Source organism: Sceloporus undulatus, chromosome 5 (genome assembly GCF_019175285.1).
Source record: "Sceloporus undulatus isolate JIND9_A2432 ecotype Alabama chromosome 5, SceUnd_v1.1, whole genome shotgun sequence".
In the NCBI taxonomy this organism is placed as follows: Eukaryota; Metazoa; Chordata; class Lepidosauria; order Squamata; family Phrynosomatidae; genus Sceloporus; species Sceloporus undulatus.
In genome coordinates this window covers 165863571-165887281 of record NC_056526.1, presented here as the reverse complement: position 1 = coordinate 165887281, position 23711 = coordinate 165863571, and the positions used below count along the sequence as shown (strand labels likewise).

Genomic DNA, 23711 nt, shown 5'->3' with positions numbered 1-23711 from the left:
TGGACCAAGGCAGATGGACTGAAGGGAGGGCTTGGCTTCAAAATGGAAGGTTAATCATTATCCAGGGAAAATACATACTCACAAGTAGGCTAATGCATATAGAGTACATAGCAATACAGGAAATGGATCGATAAACAGCCAACAACAGAACATCAGATAGTAAGCGACAATTATGCGATGCCTGGGAAGGCTTCTCTGAATAGGATGGTTTTCAACTCCGTTTTGAAGCTGGTTAATGAAGTGATGGCTCTTGCTTGTGGAGGAAGAAGGTTCCAGGAGTGAGGGGCAGCAAGTGAAAAGGGGCGAATCCAGGATGGGGCAGAGGAAATCCTGGGCTGAGACAGGAACCCTTGACTACCAGAACGGAGGGCCCTGGTGGGAAGGTGAGGAGAAAGAAGGTCTGATAAGTAAGGAGGGGCCAGTCCATGGAGGGCTTTGAATGTCGACAGCAGGAGCTTATACTGAATGCGGAAAGGGAGAGGGAGCCAGTGAAGGAATGCCAACACAGGAGAGATGTGGTCAGAGCGGTGGGTGGAAGTGATAATGCGTGCAGCTGAATGCTGGACAGAGATTAAAGGACGGAGGTGAGAAAAAGGAAGCCCAGCCAGGAGGACATTACAGTAATCAAGTCGTGAGATCACTAGGGCATGGACCAGGATCTTGGCAGTAGAGGCGGAGAGATATGGTCGGATTTTGGCAATATTGTACAAAAAGAATCTACAAGCCTTGGCTGTGGTCTGGATCTGAGGGATACACGACAGAGAAGAGTCAAAGATAAAGCCAAGACTGCGGGCTTGCTGGACTGGTTGAATGGAAATGTTGTCCACAGAGACAGAAAAGGAGTGTTGAAGGTTGGGCTTAGGAGGAAAGACAAGAAGCTCTGTCTTGGACATGTTGAGCTTCAAACGCCGATGGCGCATCCACTGTGAGACAGCTGTAAGGCAAGATGAGACTTGCTGTTCAAGCCTTGGAGAAAGGTCAGGGGCAGAAAGATACAGCTGGGTGTCATCGGCATACAGATGGTAGGAAAAACCAAAAGAGCTGATGAGTTTTCCTAAGGACAGTGTGTAGAGAGAAAACAGAAGGGGACCCAGAACAGAGTCCTGGGGAACTCCAACAGATAAGGGAACAGGAGAAGAAGTCAGACCCCCTGCAACTACTGCAAAAGATCTGCCAGACAAGTAAGATCTAAACCAGTCGAGAACAGAGTCTGAGAACCCAAGGTCAGAGAGTATGTCAATTAGGAGACAGTGATCAACAGTGTCAAAGGCTGCAGACAAATCGAGAAGAATGAGAACAGAGTAAAGGCCATTAGCCTTGGCCTGTAAAAGGTCATTCGAGATCTTAGTGAGAGCTGTCTCTGTAGAATGCCTTGGGCGGAAACCAGACTGAAAGGGATCGAGAATGGAGTTGGCTTCAAGAAACTCAAGACAGCGCGAATAGACAACCCGTTCCAAAACCTTAGAAAGAAAGGGGAGAAGAGAAATCGGACGATAGCTAGACAGAGAGGAGGGGTCAAGAGAAGTTTTTTTCAGAATTGGGGAAATGAGAGCATGTTTGAAGTCCGACGGGAAGGAGCCTGTAGAGAGAGAGAGATTGAAGATATGGAGAAGCGACGGCAGAAAGGAGGGAGCTATAGAGATTAGAAGACGAGTAGGAATAGGATCAAGAGGACAGGTAGCAGGTTTAGAAGAATTCAGAAGTGTAGAGAGTTCATCCAAAGAGGCAGGAGGAAAGACAGAAAATTTGTTAGGCGAAGGCGATAGAAGATTAAGAGCAGAAGAAGAATCAGGAGGGACTATCTCAGAGCGAATAGTGGTAATCTTAGAGATGAAATAGTTAGCAAAGTCATTGGGAGAGAATGATGAAGAGACAGGAGGAGAGGGAGGTTTAAGCAAAGTGTTGAAGGTGGAGAACAAACGCTGTGGGCGCCTCTCATTGGCAGAGATCAATGATTTGTAATCATTTGTGTCTCCTTTTTTGTGTATAGCGATGTATATTGATCATTTCTAGTCTGTGGACCACTGCTTTGTTTTCCATATGTGTTGGCAGATTTTAGTTAGAGGTGGAGCTGATTCTGTCTCTGTGGATTGTAGTAGTTCTGTTGGTATGTCATTTGTCCATGTGCTTTATTCTTCCTAATTGTTCTGAGTTGACTTTCACCTTGCTTTCCAAAATTTGAGATCTATCTCCCTTTTCTTTTGCTTCTTATATTTCTTTAACTGCTTGAAGGGTTTTGTTTGTCATCCATTGTTCTTCTCTTTCTTTTTATCTTTCTGTGTTCTTCTTTGACTATATCTTTGTTTCTATTCATAGTTCTGGTTCCTGGTCAATAGTGCAAATCTGTTTCTCACATTTTCTTTAAATTCTGTTGGAATATTCTTCAGACCATATTTTGACATGGTTATTGATTTGGTATTCTTCAGCTTTATTCTAATTTTGGATCTTAGTAGTTCATGGGTTGTGCTGCAGTCTGTGCCTGATCTTTGTAAATACTGTACCTTAACTGTTACCAAAAAAAGGAATCATCCCCTTCTCTGAGTAGAGTGACAAAAGCCAAGAGCTTAGTCCATTCCAAGAGAACCTAAAAGAAGCACTAACCCCCTCTACTGTCTCTGCTGTGGTGCCAGATCTTGCACCATGCCTGGGTGGGAAATTAGTGGTGGTGGCAGGAGCTCTTTGGCGCTTTCCTTCAAAGGAACACTGACAGAGTTTGGGTAATAAATATCTCTGCCTTTTCCTTATAGTATTTTTTTTTCACTCTTTGCAGCATGTTAGAAAGATGTAGCTATTGGAGCTCTTCAATAAGAGATAGCTTTTTTTGTTGTTGCATGCATCCCAGGTAACAGTTCAGTCCACTAGAGCCATTAGAGGGAGATTGGCGAAGGATGAGATTGTTGCATTATGTGCCTCATAGGAAAACTCTCAGTAGAAAAGTTATTAAATTTTTGAATATTACTTTTTAGTATCTGAACACCTTCATCATATAAAGGTACACAGTGATAGATTCTAGATTTTTTTAAAATGGTGAATATTGGAGAAGCACTAGTACTGTGTATGGATCATAATATTTGAAGCCAATACTACTACCATTTTCTTCTTCCTTTTTAGCTCATTTCGATGCACTTTGACAAATATTCCTCAGACTCAGGCATTGTTAAATAAAGCAAAACTTCCTTTGGGGTTGCTTCTTCATCCCTTCAGAGATTTAACGGTAAAATCAATTATTTTATTCTCACATTTTTGTTTAACCAATTTGAAATGAATTGATTAAATTCTTGTTTATATTTTCAAATCTGTCAGAATGAACTTGTACTTTATATTAAGATGGTAAAAGTAATACTGATTTATGATTATATTGAAACCCATTCAGAACACTGGAAATTAGAGAGAAAATATTTTCAAAGGCAACCATCATTGTTTTAAGCATACAGCAGTTCTAAATAGATTTATGTGTGTAAAAATGGCAGAGATTTTAGTAAAGCTGACTCTAGTCAGTTTTCAGTAGTCATCTTTATACCCTGATCATTAAGCTGTTTTCGCTTTCTTGATCTTAGTTACCTTAATAGAGATGAAAAGAATATTCAGTCAGCCCTCTGTCTCCATGGATTCTGCATCTACAGATTCAACTATCCATGGCTTGAAAATATTCCACTCCCCTCCCCCCCTAAAAAAAATTCTAAAGGACAAATCTTGATTTTGCCATTTTATATAAGGGACATCATTTTACTACGTCATTGTGTATAATGGAACTTGAGCATCCATGGATTTTGGTATCTACATGGACTCCTGAAACCAAACCCCAGCAGATACTAAGGGGCCATTGTACTATTCCTGCTTCCTCCCCAACCCAGACTCCCTCTTTTCCTGCCTTTCCAACACAGTCTTTCCAACAATAGCAAGCAGAAGAACAAGAGGCAGCTGAGTGCAGACAATTCTAATTTTTTAATGGCCTGCACACAACAATGACATTGTACTCTGAGACATATGGAAGACATCTGGGAGGTCCCAGACGACGTTTGCATTGTACACTGAGTATCAGACTATAATGAACAATGATCCTCCCTCCTCAGCAGCACGTTACCCTCCTGTCAGCCACTGCATGACCATGCCAATAGTAGGGGTAACTAAGTGAGGATCACCACTTACTCTGCCTGTGTTTAATGAACAGTGGTGATCCTCCTTGCTCAGCTGCTCCTTCCCACCAGCCACTACAATGGCCACTGCAGAGTCAGGAGGCAGCTGAGCAAATATTGCTGCCACAGGAGGCAAAGACTTTCTCCCTTCACAAGAACATCTTCATGAACTGCATAATTTTCAAAGACATGCCTTCAGCAGGGAGAAAATTGTTTATTCGTTCTCCTCTGGGAAAAATAATTTAAAGAAGTACCTCCCGAAATATAATGGACTATTTTCCTCTGGTATTAATCTGAAATGTACATATATAGAGGATTTGGGTTTATTGTTTGCAATTTAGGGTGCCTTGAAGTAGAAGAACATTGTGAAAAAATATTAATAAAGTTTTCCTTCAGATTTAAGGAGCCCTGGTGGCGCAGTGGTTAAATGCCTGTACTGCAGCCATTCACTCAAAACCACAAGGTTGCGAGTTCAAGACCAGCAAAAGGGCCCAAGCTCGACTCAGGCTTGTATCCTTCTGAGGTCGCTAAAATGAGTACCCAGACTGTTGGGGGCAAATTAGCTTACTTGCTAATTAGCTTACTTGCTGTTCACCGCCATGATCTTTGGAATAGCGGTATATAAATAAAACAAATTATTATTATTATTATTATATGCTGCAATTTTCTTTACTCTTTAGCAATTACCGGTGATAACATCGAACACCATTGTGAGATGTAGATCATGCAGAACATACATCAACCCTTTTGTTTCTTTTATTGATCAGAGGAGGTGGAAGTGTAATCTGTGCTACAGAGTTAATGATGGTAAGTAATAAAGAGTGAAGATGCTATTGTGTAAAGGACTGTGTGGTAGTTGTCAGAAGCCAAATTTCTCCTGCTGCTGCATGGCACTCACAAGGCAAGGAAGTGTTTCCCATGGATATATTTGCCCTATAATTAAAGTTCTATACGCCTTAGTTCTACTAGAAATAACACCTGTATACTTTGACAATGAATTCTCTTTATCTAGTCCCAGAAGAATTTATGTACAATCCTCTGACACGGTCCTATGGAGAGCCTCACAAGCGGCCAGAAGTCCAGAACTCTACGGTGGAGTTCATTGCTTCTTCAGACTACATGGTAAGTGTACACTTTGAAATATTTGGCTATGATAAAGTGCTTTGAAAATATTTCTGATTTGGTGATGAAGGGAATTTAGTTTTTAATTCTTTCAGTCTCTAATATTTCAGACTTTTGTTTTTCTCTTTAAGGGTGGAAAACAGTGGGGCTCCAAAGGACCTAGTTATAACCAAACGAACAACTTATGGTAAAGAATAAAAAATGTGAAGAATTTTGTTAGTAACAGGGTTGTTTTTTTAATGGATTTTATTTTACAGCTTCGACCTCCTCAGCCGGCAGTGTACTTGTTTGTGTTTGATGTGTCACACAATGCAGTAGAAGCTGGGTACTTGTCAATTGTATGCCAGTCTTTGCTGGAAAACTTAGACAAGTAAGAAACTTCTTTTTTGCTTGTGTATATTTATAATATAGGTACATTCAAATAATCATTAATATGGCATATTTCCTGCTTCACATCCTCGTGGACCCCAGTTACCAGGTATCTTGTTTGAAAAAACCACCCTACTAGCTTGTTACCATGTGTACACATGTCTAAGTCATGTGCATATACCCACATGATACCTAGGATCCGAAGTCACAGTACACTACTGTGGAAGGAAGGAAAAGCAGGAGACAAAAAGACAGAATTGAAAATAGCAGATTTTACAGTTAACTGCACATATAGCAAGAAATAAATGAACATCCAAATGGGCTAATCAGACTTTTAGTTAAATCTCTAGCGAAGAATGGTGGTCATACAATCATAGAGACATAGAAGAAACTGAAGCCTGGACATTACATGTTTTTTAATGAAGGATGTAAAATAAAGCGCTGCTCACAATGGTAGCACATGGACTGATGCCAGTTCATGAGCCATCTCTGGCAAGTTTTTAGGAAAGAAAGAAAAATTCTAGCAAATGGTCATGAATATGGTATTGATCTCAGGAATATCTGATAGCTTGAGATGCACTGATGTAGAAGGGAGCTTTTCCTCAAGGGTCTAAAAAGTTCTGTGAGTTCATCTTTAGGTTCAGAGAGTGGGATTGTGTAAATTCCTCCTTTTTAATAATGGTTGGTTATGCATTGTCAGACTTTTAGGAAACAAGATAATAATATATTATCAAGTAGCAAGCAAGTACATTTCTATACTGCTTATCAGTGCACTTAAGCACTCCCTAAGCAGTTTACAATGTGTAAGCTAATTGCCCGTAACCAGCTGGGTATCCATTTTAACCACCTCGGAAGTATGCCAGGCTGAGTTGACTCTGAGCCGCTGGCTGGTATTGAATCACAACCTTGTGGTTTGTGAGTGAGTGACTGCAGTACAGATATTTAAGCACTGTTTCACCAGTGATTAAATGCCTGTAAAACATCTGAAAAAACATTGGAAAACATCTGAAAAAAGTCTATTGTGGGTTTGTTGTTCCCTGGTTCTTTTAACTGCATGGTGTGGAATATAACTCAATTTTAGGTTCTTCTTGACACCCCCAATCTGTTCCAAAAATAGAATATGCTTATCCGTATAGGAATATCTCTCTCATGCACAGAAAGTAGGTGAAAAACTAAACTGGCAAAACTAACTTCTGTGAATAATTCCTTTTCAAAATCATGGCCAAAAGAGTGGTTTCTGTAAGATCAAAACAGCAAGTAGAAGGAATTTAGGTGCTACTGAGGACTTAGTTCTGCCACCATGAGTGTCTGGTACAGAATTCAAGATCAGGGTGTTTATTACTGAGTGTTTCCCATATGGCTCTTTCCCTCTTTAGGACTCTAGATCAGCCAATTAAAGAGTATTTTTCCAGATTTCTTGAATTGCTTTAGGAATCAATTAGGGAATATAATATTTGCATACTACTGTAACACATTACAGGCATTCTGGTTAATGCACAGGAACTTCCGTACTTCTTTGTTTTCTGATTCTCCCATTTATCTAAGCTTCTACTAAGATAAAATAGACTTTCTAGAATACAAAGTAACAAAGACATGTGTTCAAAATAACAGTGTTACTAGAAAGAAAGAGTTACAAAGTCTAAGTTGCATCTAGCTACATAACTCAATCCTAAAATGAATCCAGAGCCCGCCCATAGGAGGTTGAATCTCCTTTCTTTTTTGCCTTCTACTCTGGCTCCGTAAAAGAGGGCAAGCAGCCATGTGCTGTCTTCCAAGGTAGGCTCTGGGTTATATGGAGAGGTGAACCAGGCTATATAGATTTGAGCTGAACGCTCTTGTCTTGAAGTCAATGTGTTGACCATTTGTTTGGATATTAGATTGAATAACATATATCTGTGCTAAAATGATATTACTATTATGATTTTTTCTCATTATATTAAGGTTGCCTGGAGATTCAAGAACAAGAATAGGCTTCATAACATTTGACAGCACCGTTCAGTTCTACAACTTGCAGGAAGGATTATCACAGCCTCAGATGCTAATTGTTTCAGAAATTGATGGTAAGATGGTTGTTTTTTCTCAGAAACTGATGGAGTAAGAGGGACGAAAAGAAATTATGATTTGTCTTCAATAAGCTATGTAATCCATTAGTTGATTTATCAGTGGGGCAGTGTAAGTACTGTACCTTAACTTTTATCAAAAAAGGAACCACCCCTTCTCTATGTAGAGTTTCAGAAGGCCTTTTGAATCACTGCGAAATTGGTGGCGGCCCCTAAGTTTTACCTTCAACTTATCCATGGTTTATATTGGAATCCATACTTTTGACCTCCAAACCTGCTGTTGACTTATACATGAAGTCACCTAATACATGAGTATATGCAGTATGCGATTGCACTATATACTCTGTATGTGGAAAAGTGTATTACAATTATGCTAGATTAGTTATTTGTACCTGGCTAGTGTGGTCTGCCCAAAGTTCATAACTGTTAGGTAAATGGCTAATTCTCTTTCCTGTTCTGATGCTTATTTTTGTATGTTTTTAATTGTATTGTTCTTTTACATTGTAAGCTGATTTTAGTCCTGTTTTTTGGGGGAAAGCAGGATATAAATAAAGTGTAGTACTGTAGTAGGGATCAGTCAACATTCAGTGCAGTCAGTAAGTATATTGATGTAGCTTGAAGGGCTGGAACTAGAAAAGAAGTTGAATTTTTCCCTTATGTACATACAGGAGTATTTTTCATTTATTCAAGAAATTCATCACACCTGGCTTTTCTGTGTTATTTTGGTATACTTTTAAAATACATTGCAGAAACCTGGGAGTTAATTATTAAAATATTTTAAAATTAAATATTTTCTCTCTAGATGTTTTCCTGCCTACACCTGATAGCTTACTTGTTAATCTGCATGAAAGTAAAGAGGTAAGATGAATCAAAATACCATGACAATTTACAGAAGAAATATAAATGCTAAAATGTATGGTTTTGTTGTTGTTGTTTTATTTTAGTTGCTGTGTTCCAGTTAAACTGAGTGATCTAGAGCAGTGATGTTAAATCCAAGATTTTGCCTCCAGTTTAGAATTTTGCTTCCATTATTGTTATACCTCCTAGAATAATCAGAAGCACTTGAGTGGGCGAGATAAGTCCACTGCTGTCCTCAGAGTTGGACCTGAAGCACAGATTGCGCTGCAGAGCCAAACCAGAGGCCAGTGAGACTGACTCAGAAAAACAACAACCTGCAAATAGATCAGAAAACTGGAAATAGTTGGGCTGGAAACTGGTGAAAATTGCATAGGCCCGTTCCGCACGGACATAAAGTCCCCAGGACGTACAAAATGGCGGAGCCTGTTCTACATGAGTGCCGCCATCTTGACGTAGCGGACGCTTAGTGTCCGCATGTCGCACGGCACTAATGACGTCGTGAGTGCGCCATTGGTGCCTTGCGGCGTCATTAGCGCGCCGCAACAAGAAGCGCCAAAATGGCGCTTCTTTTTTGTGGTGCTGGGGAAGCCTTGCAGTTTGGCTGCTGGGGCTCCTCGGTGCTGCTAATGGCGGTGGCAGCAGACCACCGCTTTCAGGGGGTCTGTAACGCGCCATAGTTGCAGTCCTTTTAAAGAGAATGACAGTGATAGGGAAATAGGACAGCTGGATAAAGAGCTGAGGTGGTCCTGATCTGATCTGAAGTAAGGAATAGTGCTGTGTATATGTTCTGATTATGCAAAAGCAAGACATGGGCTGGAGTCCTGTTGTGGACATATGCAGACATTACACTTGCAAATGTTCTTTCAAAGTTGTTGCAGAAGGACCTATGTTGTACTGCCTTTTTTTACTGTTCCCCATATGTATGTATCTTGTTATTTTGCCAGCATCCCCTCCCCTCATGGCCATTTAAAATGATAAGTTGTTTCTGTTCTGCCTGTTGGATCTTGGCCATGGAATGCAGCCCTGGGCACAAAATTAATGTCCCTTTCTGATAACTTTCCTTTTAATGTTTTCAAAAAATTTCCAGACCCAATAGTTGCAAAGATCAGTGCATGGTATGTAGTTGACTGGAGTCTCAGAATCTGGATATAAAGTGAATAAGATATTCCTGTAGCTATAGGTGGAACATCAGGGTCTGACCAGTGGTATGAGTGTCAAAACCTGGATTAACACCCTTTAATCTGTTTTTCAGTTAATTAAAGACTTGCTGAATGCACTACCTAATATGTTCACCAATACAAGAGAAACACACAGTGCATTAGGCCCAGCCCTGCAAGCTGCCTTTAAATTGATGTCTCCAACGGGTGGGCGCATATCTGTGTTTCAAACACAGTTGCCATCTCTGGGCATAGGACGTTTGCAGTCCAGGGAAGACCCCAATCAAAGATCAAGCACAAAGGTACTTTGTGGTGGTTGCGAAACTACTTAGATAAAGTTGCAGATGCTCTGTGAGAAGAGATAATTGCTTGAAGAATTCAGCATGTTAGGAATCCTCATTTCATTTAAACAAGACTAATGTTGAGTCATAGGACTGTGAAAATAAGTTTCAGATTACTTACTACATTATTGCTAAAATCTTAGAAAATTGGGAACTGGCCTCAGGCCTTATTGGTGCTTTAACTGCATTTGGAAAACACAATTAGTCCAACAAGTGTGTTACATTTAATTGCATATTTTTTGCAAAAGGAAAATTCATAATTATTTGTGTGTACATCATAGTAATCTAGTAAAGTTGAATAAATTTTTATCCATCTTGGCCTTCATCAATATGCTAGAAATATCATTAACTGAAGTGCTAATTTCTCAAGATAGTATTTAAATTCTGTTTAGTTATTGTGGTCAACAGGCCAGAAATAAAATCTGATAAAATACAATCTTAGATACAAAACTAACATAACAACAAAGGTAGCATCCTTCTAGCACCCGGTAGTTCATTGTTTCTTTGTTCACACTGTCACTGGTAAACATGTGAATGTTTCTAACAATACCAAAGGATTTGAGTCTGTCAGGAAGTATTTCACTTCTAATTAAGCTGATCTTCCTGGTAGCAGGACAGTAAACAACAGTCATTTGTTGATTGCAGGTACACCATACAAATTATGAAAAAGAAAAAAGCAGCATGTTTCTGAAATGTTAATTTTCTGCTTTTCCTAAACATTAGAAACCTCAAAGAACATTCTTTATGACTGTCTACTGTTTAAGCATTTTCTGTTGAAACATTCTGATTGAGGTTGAGGTTGTACATTCTGGTATGTTACTCAGAGAGAAAAAATTGAATAAATGATTAATCTGAACTGGCACAATTGAAGTCATGTTAGTGTGACTATTTCAGAACTAATGAATAGCATAATGCAGTGGGGTCATGAGGGTTTACAACTTTACAGGGTGTACAAACTACATGGGGTGACACCTCCAAGGAGTGGGTGACATGCGTTCAAGCCCTTCTCCTGCTGTGTGTGTGGGGGGGTGCCTTTCTCCCACCCCTTCTCCACTGCCCAGCTTTCCCTCTGAGGAAGAAGTGGAGCAGCAGAGGAGAAGTAGGGGATAACACATCCTTCCTTCTCTGCTCCTTAGCTTCCTCCTTAAGGAGAAAGCCAGACAGCAGAGCAGCCATGAAGGATAAGCATTCACCTCTCCTCCTCCTCTGCTGCTTGACATCCTCCTCAGGGAGGGGGAGGAGGAGGAGGAGGAGGGGTGATGTGCTCTTCCGTCCCCTCCCGCTGCTTCAATTTCCTGGCCGTTCCTCTGCTGCCCTGCGTAGACAGCCAGGCAAGCGAGGGAGGTAGTGGAAGGGAAGAAGAGGTAGGGGGAAGTGCTACTGCTACCCGTCAGCCCTTGCTAGGTCTGGCTGGGTGGCCGGGGAGGACAGATGAGAGAGACAGCAGAAGGAGGGAAGTAAAGGCCGCCGCCACCACACCACCCCCCTCTGCAATCCCCTTCACTGGGTGATACCAAGGCTAGTGATAAGAATGTTCATCACTTTCTAAGAAATGTGATCACCAGCATGTGATTGCATTTCAGAGTTGGAAAAATATGCAGAAACTGTCATTCCTGAATTATGAAATACCTGACATTATTTGAACATTCTAGTGAAATATTGCAATCATAAACATAAACAGTACGTATTTAATTTGCAAAGGGTTAGGAAGAAGGCATCTGGATCCATCCTGGCTTCTGTGGGAGAGAGGGGTGGGCCAATCCCATCAGGCCTCCCCAAAGGAACTGAGCTCTTCCCAGATGGCATCTGGCTCCATCCTCCACTCCCTTCCCCTTTTGTGTCATGTCTTCTTAGATTGTAAGCCTGAGGGCAGGGAACCGTCTAATTAAAAGACTGTATGTACAGTGCTGTGTAAATTTACAGCACTATATAAATAAAGCTTAATAATAATAATAAGAAGAAGAATAAGAAGAAATTACTTAATGTTTGTACCATTTCCCCATTATCTTACTTTAGCTTTGTATCCTAGGTGGTTCAGCACCTTGGTCCAGCAACAGATTTTTATAAAAAGCTTGCACTAGATTGTTCAGGACAACAAACAGCTGTGGATTTGTTCCTTTTAAGTTCTCAGTATTCAGATTTGGCTTCTCTTGGTAAGATATACTACCCTGCACAGTTACTTTGTAGTTTTAACATATTTTTAAAAAACAGTTTTTATGTTCTATTAAATTGTCAAAAAATATATCTAAAGCTAAAAAATGTCTGTTCATATGCATTTAGTTCATGGAGATGTTTGTACAGGCAACTAATGTTCAGAGCATTTTCATCCATGAGAAAATTCAAAATAAAATGCCTAGAATCTGGGGGGGAAAGATGCAACTCAAAGAACACATCTTTCTGGATCCTAACACATTCTGTTCCACTACCTCTCCTGTATAAATATGGTTTATTCATTATAACCTGAGACCTTAATACTCTGTACTGCATCTGAAGAAGTTGGTTTATATCCACGAAAGCTCATGCTAAAATAAAAGCCAGTTCGTCTTTAAAGTACTGCTACATTCCTTTTTCCCCCCCCTCCCTTCTTTTTTTGCAGTTTGTTGTTTAACTTTCATATATTTTATTTAATAACATTTTTCCAAATACTTGCAACTTTTACACTTGTCAACTATAAGCTAAATTTGGAAAAGACTGATTTTAGAGTGCTCTTGCCAAATAAAATAATTTGCAAAAGAGCCTTTTGTTGTGGACCCTGCCTATAGAATGATTCCTTTGAGGATGCCTCTGTTTTCTATAAAAGTACCTTGTGAAAACTTTTCTGTTCCCAAATGGGTTTATTTTAGCTCAGAATTTTATATATATTTGCTTTGGATTTTTCTTGTCTTCATTTTAAATTTTAAAATATTTTAATGTGGTGTTTTCCTGGCTCCCTAATTAATTGATGTTGGAGAAGAACTATAAATATAGGAACAAAAACAATTAAAAACAAAAACAAAAGAGGCACTAAGTAATGAATAACTCCAGCACATTTTCCCATTTAACTTGCACAATGTACTTTATTAAATAGAGTTAATTATTTTATGATGTTTTAACCTCCTTTCGTTTTGTGTGTATGTGTTTTAAAGATTCCATCAAAGGGGCATCGATTGGGGCTGTATCCAAGTTAGAACCCGGTTAATGCGAATGGGGGGGGGGGATTAAATGCTGCTGGTGAAGATACTGCTGAAACTATAACTCATTTATAAAATGATAGCCATTTTATATTGATTAAAAGGTGTATTTTTATATCTCTGGAAGATTTTTAAATGAAGGCAGAAATGATGAGGCATATGGGATAGACACCACAGAAAGTAAGGCTAATATACTGTATTCTTCTAGGGTAGTGTACATATAATGGTTTTTATTTCACAACTGTGTACTGTGGTCTTGAGCTCAGTCATTGCATAAATATGTCCTCACTCAGCAAATGTGTGGGTTTCACTTGCACACCTTCTCACCTTTGTCCAGCTTGCCACAGCGAACACTGCTTGTGCAGCGGTACTTAAGATAGCATACAGCATCAACAAGATTCTGGCTCCAGATTGCAGGAGCCCATTACCCAGCCTGAGACAACATCTTTGTCTAGTTTGTTGTGCTGTATAAAAAATAATTCTCAAGGAAAATCCATGTGTTATGTCTCATGCTTTCAGTTGCTATTATTTTGCTTTGCTTTCTGTTGCTGTTATTTGTTAAAGGCTTATTTAACTGAAGTTGTGATAAATTGCTTTTTACACACATGGGAAGATTGTTGTCTTCTAGTACACAGACTAAATACTTGTTTTGCTTTTTAAAAAATGGATTGCAAGTGTTAACAGATGTATATTAATGGTTCTTTTATTCTCCCTAATAGCTTGCATGTCCAAATACTCAGCTGGATGCATCTACTATTACCCATCTTTTCATCATATTCACAATCCTGTTCAAACAGAAAAGCTACAAAAAGACCTTAAAAGATACTTTACACGAAAGATTGGATTTGAAGCAGTCATGAGAATAAGATGTACAAAAGGTATAGTATGCATCAGATGCATAGGATGTTAGTTGAACTTTTAAGATGTTTTTAGAACTTGATTTGGAAAGTAGTGTTTCTTCTTTATTTCAAGCAGATATATACTTAGTGTCTCAACTCTGACATTCCAACGCAAATGTGTGTCATGCCAAAGTACAGCGGGGGGAGGGGGATGAATACCTGATAGTAGAAAATGGTGGCATGCTGTGGATCAGAATGCTTGTTGGAATGCTTCTACCACAGTGTTGCACATAGTAGCAACACTGCCAGAAAGGAAAAGGCCTTCCAGGGCTTATACTAGCATCCCTTCATTTAGGGCTCAGCAGTGAGTAGAAAAGCACTGCACCAGTTTGTTGCAGCCACTATCCTCATTGTGCCCAGAACTCTTTGACGCTGCCCTCAACATAGATTACATGCTGGGAAAATTAATGGTCAGGGACTGCTACAGCCTCCTCCAGAGGCAATGGTAAGTAGTTGGAGCTATGATATTAACACTCATTTCTCCACTCCTTAATAAAGAAAAGATTCAACATTTTAGTGAAGGACTTGGGGCAGGGAGCAAATGGCAACTTGTCCATAGTGTGGGAATGTGGGTTAGAATAGTTTCTGAAACTAAAAATGTTCCATAACATTTTCATCATTATATTTTGTTTTTGTGGAAAATGTTCCAAACCACATATCTCTGTGTGTATGTATAGTTGTCTGGACTGTTATACAGTGGTACCCCGGGATACGAATGCGCCGCCTTACGAAATTTCCGGGTTACAAAAAAAATCCATAGAAAAAAACTGTTCCGGGTTACGAAGGTTATTTCGGGTTACGAAAAATTTTTTGGTGCTTTTCGGCGCTTTTTCGCACGAAATCGCGGCTTTCGCTATTAGCGCCTATGGCTTTTTCGGCTTACGAAGGATTTCGGGTTACGAACGCGGCGGCGGAACGAATTAAATTCGTAACCCGGGGTACCACTGTACTGCAATCAGTCATATTATATGAGCTAAATGTAGGATATGAAGTGCTAGTTTTCTGAGGAGACAAGCATTGACAAGTTCTAGTGCTCAGAGGAATATATTGACAATTGTACTCATTGCTAAGATTGTTTCTGTTTCACAAAATCTCTTGCTGCTCAAGTACAATTAATCAAGACAAAATGTGGTAAGCTGCCTGTATCCAAAGACTTAAATACATTTTTTGTGAAGCAAAATGTTCCAACTAGTTTTAGTGAATCAGTTTTTTCTCAACTTGAAATGAAGCTGATAAATAGTTCAGAGAGTGAATGAATGAGTGAAGCAGAACATACTATAGCAATAGCAGCTTCAGTTACATACCACTTCATATTGAACTAAGCAGTCTATAAGCGGCTATTTGCCCCCAACAAGCTGGGTACTCATTTTAGAGAACTTGGAAGGATGCAAGCCTGAGTCGAGCTTGAGCACTGGCTGGTATTGAACTCACAACCTTATGGTTTGTGAGTGAGTGGCTGCAGTACAGGCATTTAACCACTGCGCCACCAGGACGCCTACTATATTATAGTTATATCTCAACAAAATACAGTTATAAGGTGGTGATATATCTTATTTTAAGTACAGCTCGGATTAGGTATGTGACCTTAAAAATAGTGTTTTTTGTTAAACATAAAGGAAGTACCGTATATAGTCATGTATAAGTCAACCTCAAGTATAAGTTGGGGGTAGGTTTGGGGGGATTTTAGTATGACCTGAGGATAAGTCGAGAGTAAAATTTAGGGATATGTAATAAACAAATATTTTCCTCTAGCTAAAGAGAAAGAGAGGACTGTTTATTTGAAGGGTTATAGTTGCAGAGGTGTAAATGGCATTGCTGATCTTAAAATGCCCACATTGACAAATACAAATAGGAAAAGGACTATAAATGAGGAAAAAGAATGAGAATGTGACCTGAAAAAAAAGGCAGGGGGAACCCAGCCTAAAGGCAGTGACAAGTGACAGACACAAGAAACCTCTCTTAGCATGGAAGCAGCATTCTTACCCGATTGTCCACCTCTTGCCCAAACCAGAAAAAGAAAAAAACAATTCTCCCTCCTTCCTCGCTTTCTTTTTTGGCCTGAGTGGCATTCAATAGCAATATAGGATAGCCCAGAGAATGTGGTGTGCCCACCATTTGGGGCACTTGAGGTGGAGTGGGGCTTATAGTGTAAGCTCTTAAATAGCACCACCATCTATCTGCAGAGAGGAGTGTACACTGTGTTCCGTCTCAAGTACTCAAAATGGTAGGTGTGCTTCATTCTTTGAGCTCTCTAATGGCAAGGAAGTAAGGCAGGAGAGAGGGCTGCCTTTCTTTCTTCATTTTGGGCAAGGAAGTGGTAATGGGGTGGGAACACTGTTTTCATGTCCTACCATACCAAAAGGGGCTTTTTGCCTCTGTTGCTTGTCACTACCTGCATGCTGGGTCACTATTCCGTCACTGTCCCATGTATACGTTGACCCAGGTTTTTGGGGTCATTTTTTTTTTTTTTTTTTACTTCTACATGGGTATATAATATATGCTATTCTCTACATAACAAATATTCCAATAGAATAACTTGCATATCAGTCTTTGAATCGATGTTTGAAATCTAGTGCTCTAAATGTTTCTATCTGATTTGATTTAAAAATTATGTTTAAATATTTAAAACCAAATCAGATAACATCAATTAGGACACTGGTTTGTTTGTTTGTTTTCCAGAAAATTCCTGTCGCTGCCATGGTTCTTCTAGACTCAGATGAGGCCAGATGTTTACCAACAATATTTAAACAGCTATAGATCAGCAATACTGAGAACATTTTTAACAATTTGAGTTGCTACCTTAAGCCTTCTTTCCATTAAATAAATTGTATTGAGCTCAGTAGGACTTATTTCTGAGTACGGTAAATAAGCAAGCATACGATTGCACTGTGCTTTTCTAGCACTTGCCATTTTAACAAAAACTGTCTTTCCTTTTTAGGTCTTTCAATTCATACCTTTCATGGCAACTTTTTTGTGCGATCGACTGATTTACTGTCACTTGCCAATGTCAATCCTGATGCAGGATTTGCGGTACAGATGTCCATTGAAGAAAGCCTGACAGATACGTCATTAGTCTGTTTTCAGACAGCACTTTTATATACATCCAGCAAAGGTAACTTCAGATAAATGTTGTCATGCATTGTTATGTCTTTTCTCAAGCTGCAGCCTTCTTCCGCAAAAAATAAATGAAAATGGTTGCTAAATCTATACTAATAGTGTGTACTTTGAAAAGAAATGTTGACTTTACTGCTGTCCTAGAGCATAAATATTTTGATTAAAATAGTTCTTATACTGTTGATTCTGCTACAGGTGAACGAAGAATTAGGGTTCACACGCTTTGTTTGCCTGTGGTGGTTTCACTAACAGATATTTATGCTGGAGCAGATGTACAAGCAATTGTATGCCTTTTAGCTAACATGGGTGAGTTGAAAATAAATGTTCATATTTCATTTTTTCCACTGATATAAAAATTATATTGTACTTTTTATGGTAAATACAGATTGAGTATCCCTTGGCCAAAATTATGAAATCTAAAATATTCCAAAACCCAAAACTTTTCCCGGATAGTGAGATAGTGATACCTTTGCTTTCTGATGGTTCAGAGTACACAAAATTTGCTTCCTGCACAAAATTATTAAAAAATAATGTATAAAATTACCTTCTGGTTTTGTGTATAAGGTGTATCTGAAACATAAATGAATTTTGTGTTTACGCTTGGGTCCCATCTCAAAACTACTTCATTATGTACATATATGCAAATACACCCCATACATATATATTATATGCCAATTCCAAAATCCAATTTTTTTAAAAAAATTAAAAATCCAAATCACTTCTGGTCCCAAGCATTTCGGATCAGGAAGACTCAACCTGTATTTATTGTAAAGTATCAGTTATATCATTTCCAGTTAGAATAAAGCAGAGATGGAAGATTAAAGGTTTAGAGTCTTGAGTACCATATATTTAATACTTTTGAAAAGTCAGTAGTGTGGATGCTTGCATAAAGTATATCTAGTGAGAACAGAAGTTGCTAAATTATTATTTTATTAAGAGCAAATGATTGTTTTATAAACTGTTTGAACCTCCAGTAATTATTTTACTAGTCCATATGCAACCTTCATTATCTGCAGTTATCAGAAACAATTTCATTTGTTATTTATATGTGTATACTGCCTCTAGTCAAATGTGCTCAAGGAAGCATGTATGGTTCTCCTCACCACCTTATCTCATAATAGTTCTGTAAAACAGATGAAACGAAAAGCTGGATTGTTCTGTGATTCAGTGGAAACTAGAGTCTGGCTTTTCCTAGGCCCATCCAGCCCAACACCCAGTCCATTACATCATATTGTTGCCTTTAACTAGTAGTCTTGTGCAAACTGCACCTCTGACTATTAAGGTGTTCATTTTACTCTTCAGTGATTTCATGAAATGAAAATATACTAGTAAAGTTTTAATAGCTACACTAGTATGCTGCTCATTACCTCTTAATAGGATTGCTTTCATAATGATTTGCTATAACTTGACTTTTCATAGCTGTGGATCGATCAGTTTCATCAAGTTTGTCAGATGCTAGAGATGCCTTAGTGAACGCAGTGGTAGATTCATTGTCTGCGTATACGTCAACTGCATCAAACCTCCAACAATCTGCTTTGATTGCTCCAAATTCCCTCAGGCTATTTCCTCTGTATGTTTTGGCTCTCTTCAAACAGGTACTTCAGAGAAGTAGTTGTTCATATTGACTCTCCAGTGTGTTTTTAAGGATAAATGTCAGAGAGTTATGTGAAAATGCATAGTTTGAATATCTCATCTTACCTCAGGCACTGGGAGGCTTAAATTAAGTGGTGCTCTTTATAGTGTAAATAGATTATACAGCAAATTGTGTTATAATAGGTACTCTTAAAGATACAGCAAGATTTTGCTGTTCATTAAAACTCTTCACTATGTGTATTTTCAGAATTGAATATTTATACCCAGTCCTTACATTTTGTGATAGCAATGAAGAGAAACACACTAGCACTTCAGATTTGTAAGAAAACTGTTTTTGAAAAGCTGTTACTAGCCCTAACTCACTGCACTTCTTAAACATACACACTCTTGGCTGGAATCCAGAGACTACATTGCTGGTTCCATACACTGAAAGGAAAACAATCTGTTTCTAAAACACCATCTTTTCGGAAAGTGAGGAAAATTGTGGAATGACATGGATCTATGTTTAGCAGATCATCTACAGACAGGGATGTATGGTGGAGAAAGTGGAAATTCTTGCGGGCTTGCCCGTGTTCCTAATTTGACCACAATCTCAGCCTAATACCAACCTTTTCATTTCAAAGTGGTTAATTCTTATTTTCTTCTTTTTTAAACAGAAAGCATTTCGAACAGGCACAAGTACACGCTTGGATGATCGTGTATATGCCATGTGCCAAATAAAAAGTCAACCTTTGGTTCACTTAATGAAGATTATATATCCCAGTTTATACAGAATAGATCGGCTTACTGATGAGGTATGTTATATTTTATATTACGTACTACTTTAGAAGACTGCCTGGTAACTTCATTTGGTCTACAATACAGCAGCTAGCTTAGTATTTAACTCGAATAATACATAGTGCTGCTGTTGTTGTTTTGTTTTGCTATTTTTTAAATATAATATATTTATATGCCGTATATACTCATTTATAAGTCTAGAAATTTGTCAAAAATTGACCCCAAAAAACCTGAATCGACTTATCCATGAGTCAATATTAGTACCATACTCTAACTCTTACCAAAAAAACGAAGCAGCCTCTGATGAAAGGCAAGAGCTTAATCCATTTTGGAAGCACTGATTCCTCTCAATTCTCTCATCCATCCAGCCTTTAGTGTCAGCCCAAACAGTGATGTCTGCTTGAATTTTGTAAGTTGTTTAGCATTGTTTCCCTTTGCTTCATTCTTTACATCCTTTTTTACATGTCCGTAAGTTTTACCCTCAACTTATCCACAGGTCATATCAAAAGCCATAATTTTGGCCCCAAAATCTGTCCTTGATTTATACATGAGGTCAACTTATACTTGAATATATACGGTAATTTTATATATTACAATGATCTTATTATATTATATATTATATTATATATTAATAAAATGCACAAATATAGGATGGGGACACCTGGCTGAATGAAACTATGTGTGAAAGGGATCTAGGAGTCCAAGTAGACCACAAGTTGAACATGAGTCAACAGTGTGATGCGGCAGCTAAAAAGGCCAATGCAATTTTAGGCTGCATCAATAAAAGTATAGTGTCTAGATCAAGAGAAGTAATAGTGCCACTGTATTCTGCTTTGGTCAGGCCCCACCTAGAATATTGTGTCCAGTTCTGGGCGCCACAATTCAGAAAGGACATTGAGAAACTGGAGCGTGTCCAAAGGAGGGTGACAAAAATGGTGAAAGGTCTGGAAACCATGTCCTATGAGGAACGACTTAGGGAGCTGGGGATGTTTAGCCTGGAGAAAAGAAGGTTAAGAGGTGATATGATAGCGCTATTTAAATATTTGAAGGGATGTCATATTGAGGAGGGAACAAGCTTGTTTTCTCCTGCTCCAGAGAACAGAACCCGGAACAATGGATGCAAGCTACAGGAAAAGAGATTCCACCTCAACATTAGGAGGAATTTCCTGGCAGTAAGGGCTGTTCGACAGTGGAATGCACTCCCTCGGAGGGTGATAGAGTCTCCTTCCTTGAAGGTCTTTGAACAGAGGCTGGATGGCCATCTGTCAGGGATGCTTTGATTTGGATTTCCTGCATGGCAGGGGGTTGGACTGGATGGCCCTAGTGGTCTCTTCCAACTCTATGATTCTATAAAGATCTCAGCAGTCTTGAAAGAGCTAGCTCCTGGCCTGTTTGCTAACACAATTCAGATACAAGCATACCTTACTTAACAAAGCCTCTGACAAAGAAAATCCTTTTTACAAAATCTTTTTATGGCTGCCCAGATCCTCCTCCTTTTTTCATGCTGGAAATTTTCAAAGAAGTCTTGCAGTATAAAAAGGGGGAAGGAAAATGTATAGGGTAGAGGGGAATACTAACAGTTTTTATTTCTATTATTTTTTATTTCTATTATTTTTATTTCTTTTATTGCTATTTCTACCCATAGCAAGTTTTTGTAGAGCTTATACAATATTCCATTTAAGACCATCCTAACCCAAAATAATTTGCATTACAACAGGGATGGTTCACAGTGGCTTTCCTTTCTTCTGCTGAGCAGACTGAACCTAAACTGAGATGAACAGAGAAGCCTTGTAGGAATAACAGATAGTGCCATCATACTTTCTAGTCAATTTTTCAAATATTCTGTGAGCTCTGGCTCCATTACAACTCTGGTGAAGAATGTATCAACTAGGAATTGCCTTGTTACTACTGGATTGATTTTGGACATTTACAGACCTTTCTACTGCTTTAGTATAAGAAAATTACAGATACTATACTTAATGTAACTTCTTTGAGGCTTATGCTTGGAGTGGTGTTTAGTTCTAGCTTCTTTACACTTGTTCTGGTGGCAACCTGTTTTACATTCATGTGTAACTTCCATTTCCCTGTATTGTCTTCTAACAGTATTGCTTAAGAGCTGGGTGCATGTCTTCACAATTCCAACTACTGAATTAGTGTGATACCAGTGAAATTCATCTCCAGTTCATATAGTATGTTTCATTATCACCTGATAAAGAAATCTAGAAATCTTTTCAAAGATGGCTTTTGTTGGCCTCATCAAGATATGACGACAATATAGATTTTAGAATGGTTTTTATGGACAACACAGCTCCATTGTTGTTTTTTCTTTGTTATAGGGTGCAATACATTTCAATGATAGAGTGGTACCTCAGCCTCCTCTTCAGCGATTGTCTGCAGAGAAGTTGACAAAAGAAGGAGCTTTTCTTATGGACTGTGGCACAGTAAGCTGCATACTAGAGGCTGTTTTACATTACCTGTCTGTAATCTTGGATGTTTTAATTGCATCTAACATAAAGTAAATTTTAGGATAATACAGTGGGCCCTCCATATACACAGATTCTTTATTCACCGGTGCAAACATCCACGGGTTGAAAATATTCCAAAAAGATATAAATTCCAATGTCATTTTGCTATTTTAAATAAATGACACCATTTCACTACATCATTGTATCGAATAGGACTTCAGCACCCACAGATTTTGATATGCACAGGTAGTCCTGGAACCAAACCCCAACAGATACCAAGGGACTACCATATATGAGCATTGTAGTTTTTTTTAAGGAATTTTATATTATCATTGCTGTGATAGTCTGGTGAATTTATTTTCTGTTAAACCGTTGGGTTAATCTCTAGCATCCTCATTATGTAAACAATCAAACATTTTGAATTCATTCGTTTAAAGCATATACACTGCTCCCTCGGGTTACGAAATTAATTCGTTCCGCGGCCGCTTTCGTAACCCGAAAAGCCTTCGTAAGCCGAATTGCCATAGGCGCTAATGGGGAAAAGCCGCGTTTCGTGCGAAAAAGCGCCGAAAAGCACCAAAAAAAATTTTCGTAACCCGAAAAACATTCGTAACCCGGAACAATTATTTCCAATGGGGATTTTTCGTATCCCGGAAATTTCGTAACCTGGGTATTTCGTATCCCGAGGTACCACTGTAGTCCTTAGGCAACCTCAGTGACTGGCAATCTTACCAAACAAAGATTTTACTTCAGTGACACAATTCTTAACATATTTTAGGTATTTTACATTTGGATTGGAAGAAGCTGTGATAATAACTTCATAACAGATGTCCTTGGATACCCTAATTATTCCTCTGTACCTCAGAAATTGGTAAGATTTCATATTAAATTAATCTCATACCTGTAAAGAACTGTATATAACCTTCATGACACTGAGAATAGATTTCCTTTTTCTACGAGGCTAGTCTAGCCAATGAGCTGAAGAGCCTGGGAGCAGCCATGTTCCCATGAAATGTGTCTGGGTGGAGGTGGGATGAAGAAAAGGGATTACTGAAAACCCAAGCAGGCTCATATAGGAAGATATGGTCCTTCAGAACTCTGTACCTGAGCCACATAAGGCTTTCTAAGTCATAACCAGCACTTTCTTTTGTGGCCTATGCTTTCACCAACTAAATATTTTTATATTCAATTATTTTTAAAGAATGTAACTCTGAGAGCTATGTAAGGAATACACATTATAACAATGTATGTTCTTTTGAGTTCTTTATCTCCTGTTCAAATTCATAATTTATAAATATGAAGTATAATTAGTTCAGTCCGCTTGATTTCTTTCTGGTTTATTTATTTTTATTTATTTATAGTATTTATACCCCACCCTTCAGCCCTAATGGCTATCAGAGCTGCTTAAAATTATTATTTTTAATTAAACGGTTCCCTGCCCTCAGGCTTACAATCTAAAAGACACAACATAAAAGGAAAGGGAATGGTGGTGGGAAAGGGGATGAGGTCCAGTGGTTCTTCTCTCCCTCAGGCCTGGACCAAGGCAGATGGACTGGAGGGAAGGCTCTTCTTCTTTTTCTGGTCCTTGTAACATTTGGTTAATTTTATGTTAAATGTTAGTCATTTTATCTTTTTATCAAATGCACTGTA

At 38.7% G+C, this 23711-nt stretch overlaps 1 protein-coding gene across 2 annotated transcripts in view; it reads left to right on the top strand.

Annotated features, from left to right (window-relative positions):
- SEC24B (SEC24 homolog B, COPII coat complex component) overlaps positions 1 to 23711 on the top strand; it is a 56390-nt gene that overhangs the window by 30079 nt on the left and 2600 nt on the right. For both annotated transcript variants that reach the window (XM_042469136.1, XM_042469135.1), the window contains 15 exons: positions 3112 to 3214; positions 4817 to 4943; positions 5149 to 5258; positions 5516 to 5628; positions 7569 to 7687; positions 8490 to 8545; positions 9798 to 10004; positions 12073 to 12196; positions 13933 to 14091; positions 17051 to 17224; positions 17422 to 17532; positions 18646 to 18821; positions 19476 to 19613; positions 21933 to 22037; positions 22840 to 22932. In XM_042469136.1, coding sequence (XP_042325070.1) covers positions 3112 to 3214; positions 4817 to 4943; positions 5149 to 5258; positions 5516 to 5628; positions 7569 to 7687; positions 8490 to 8545; positions 9798 to 10004; positions 12073 to 12196; positions 13933 to 14091; positions 17051 to 17224; positions 17422 to 17532; positions 18646 to 18821; positions 19476 to 19613; positions 21933 to 22037; positions 22840 to 22932 — 1915 coding nt within the window. The remainder of the gene's footprint in view (positions 1 to 3111; positions 3215 to 4816; positions 4944 to 5148; positions 5259 to 5515; positions 5629 to 7568; positions 7688 to 8489; positions 8546 to 9797; positions 10005 to 12072; positions 12197 to 13932; positions 14092 to 17050; positions 17225 to 17421; positions 17533 to 18645; positions 18822 to 19475; positions 19614 to 21932; positions 22038 to 22839; positions 22933 to 23711) is intronic.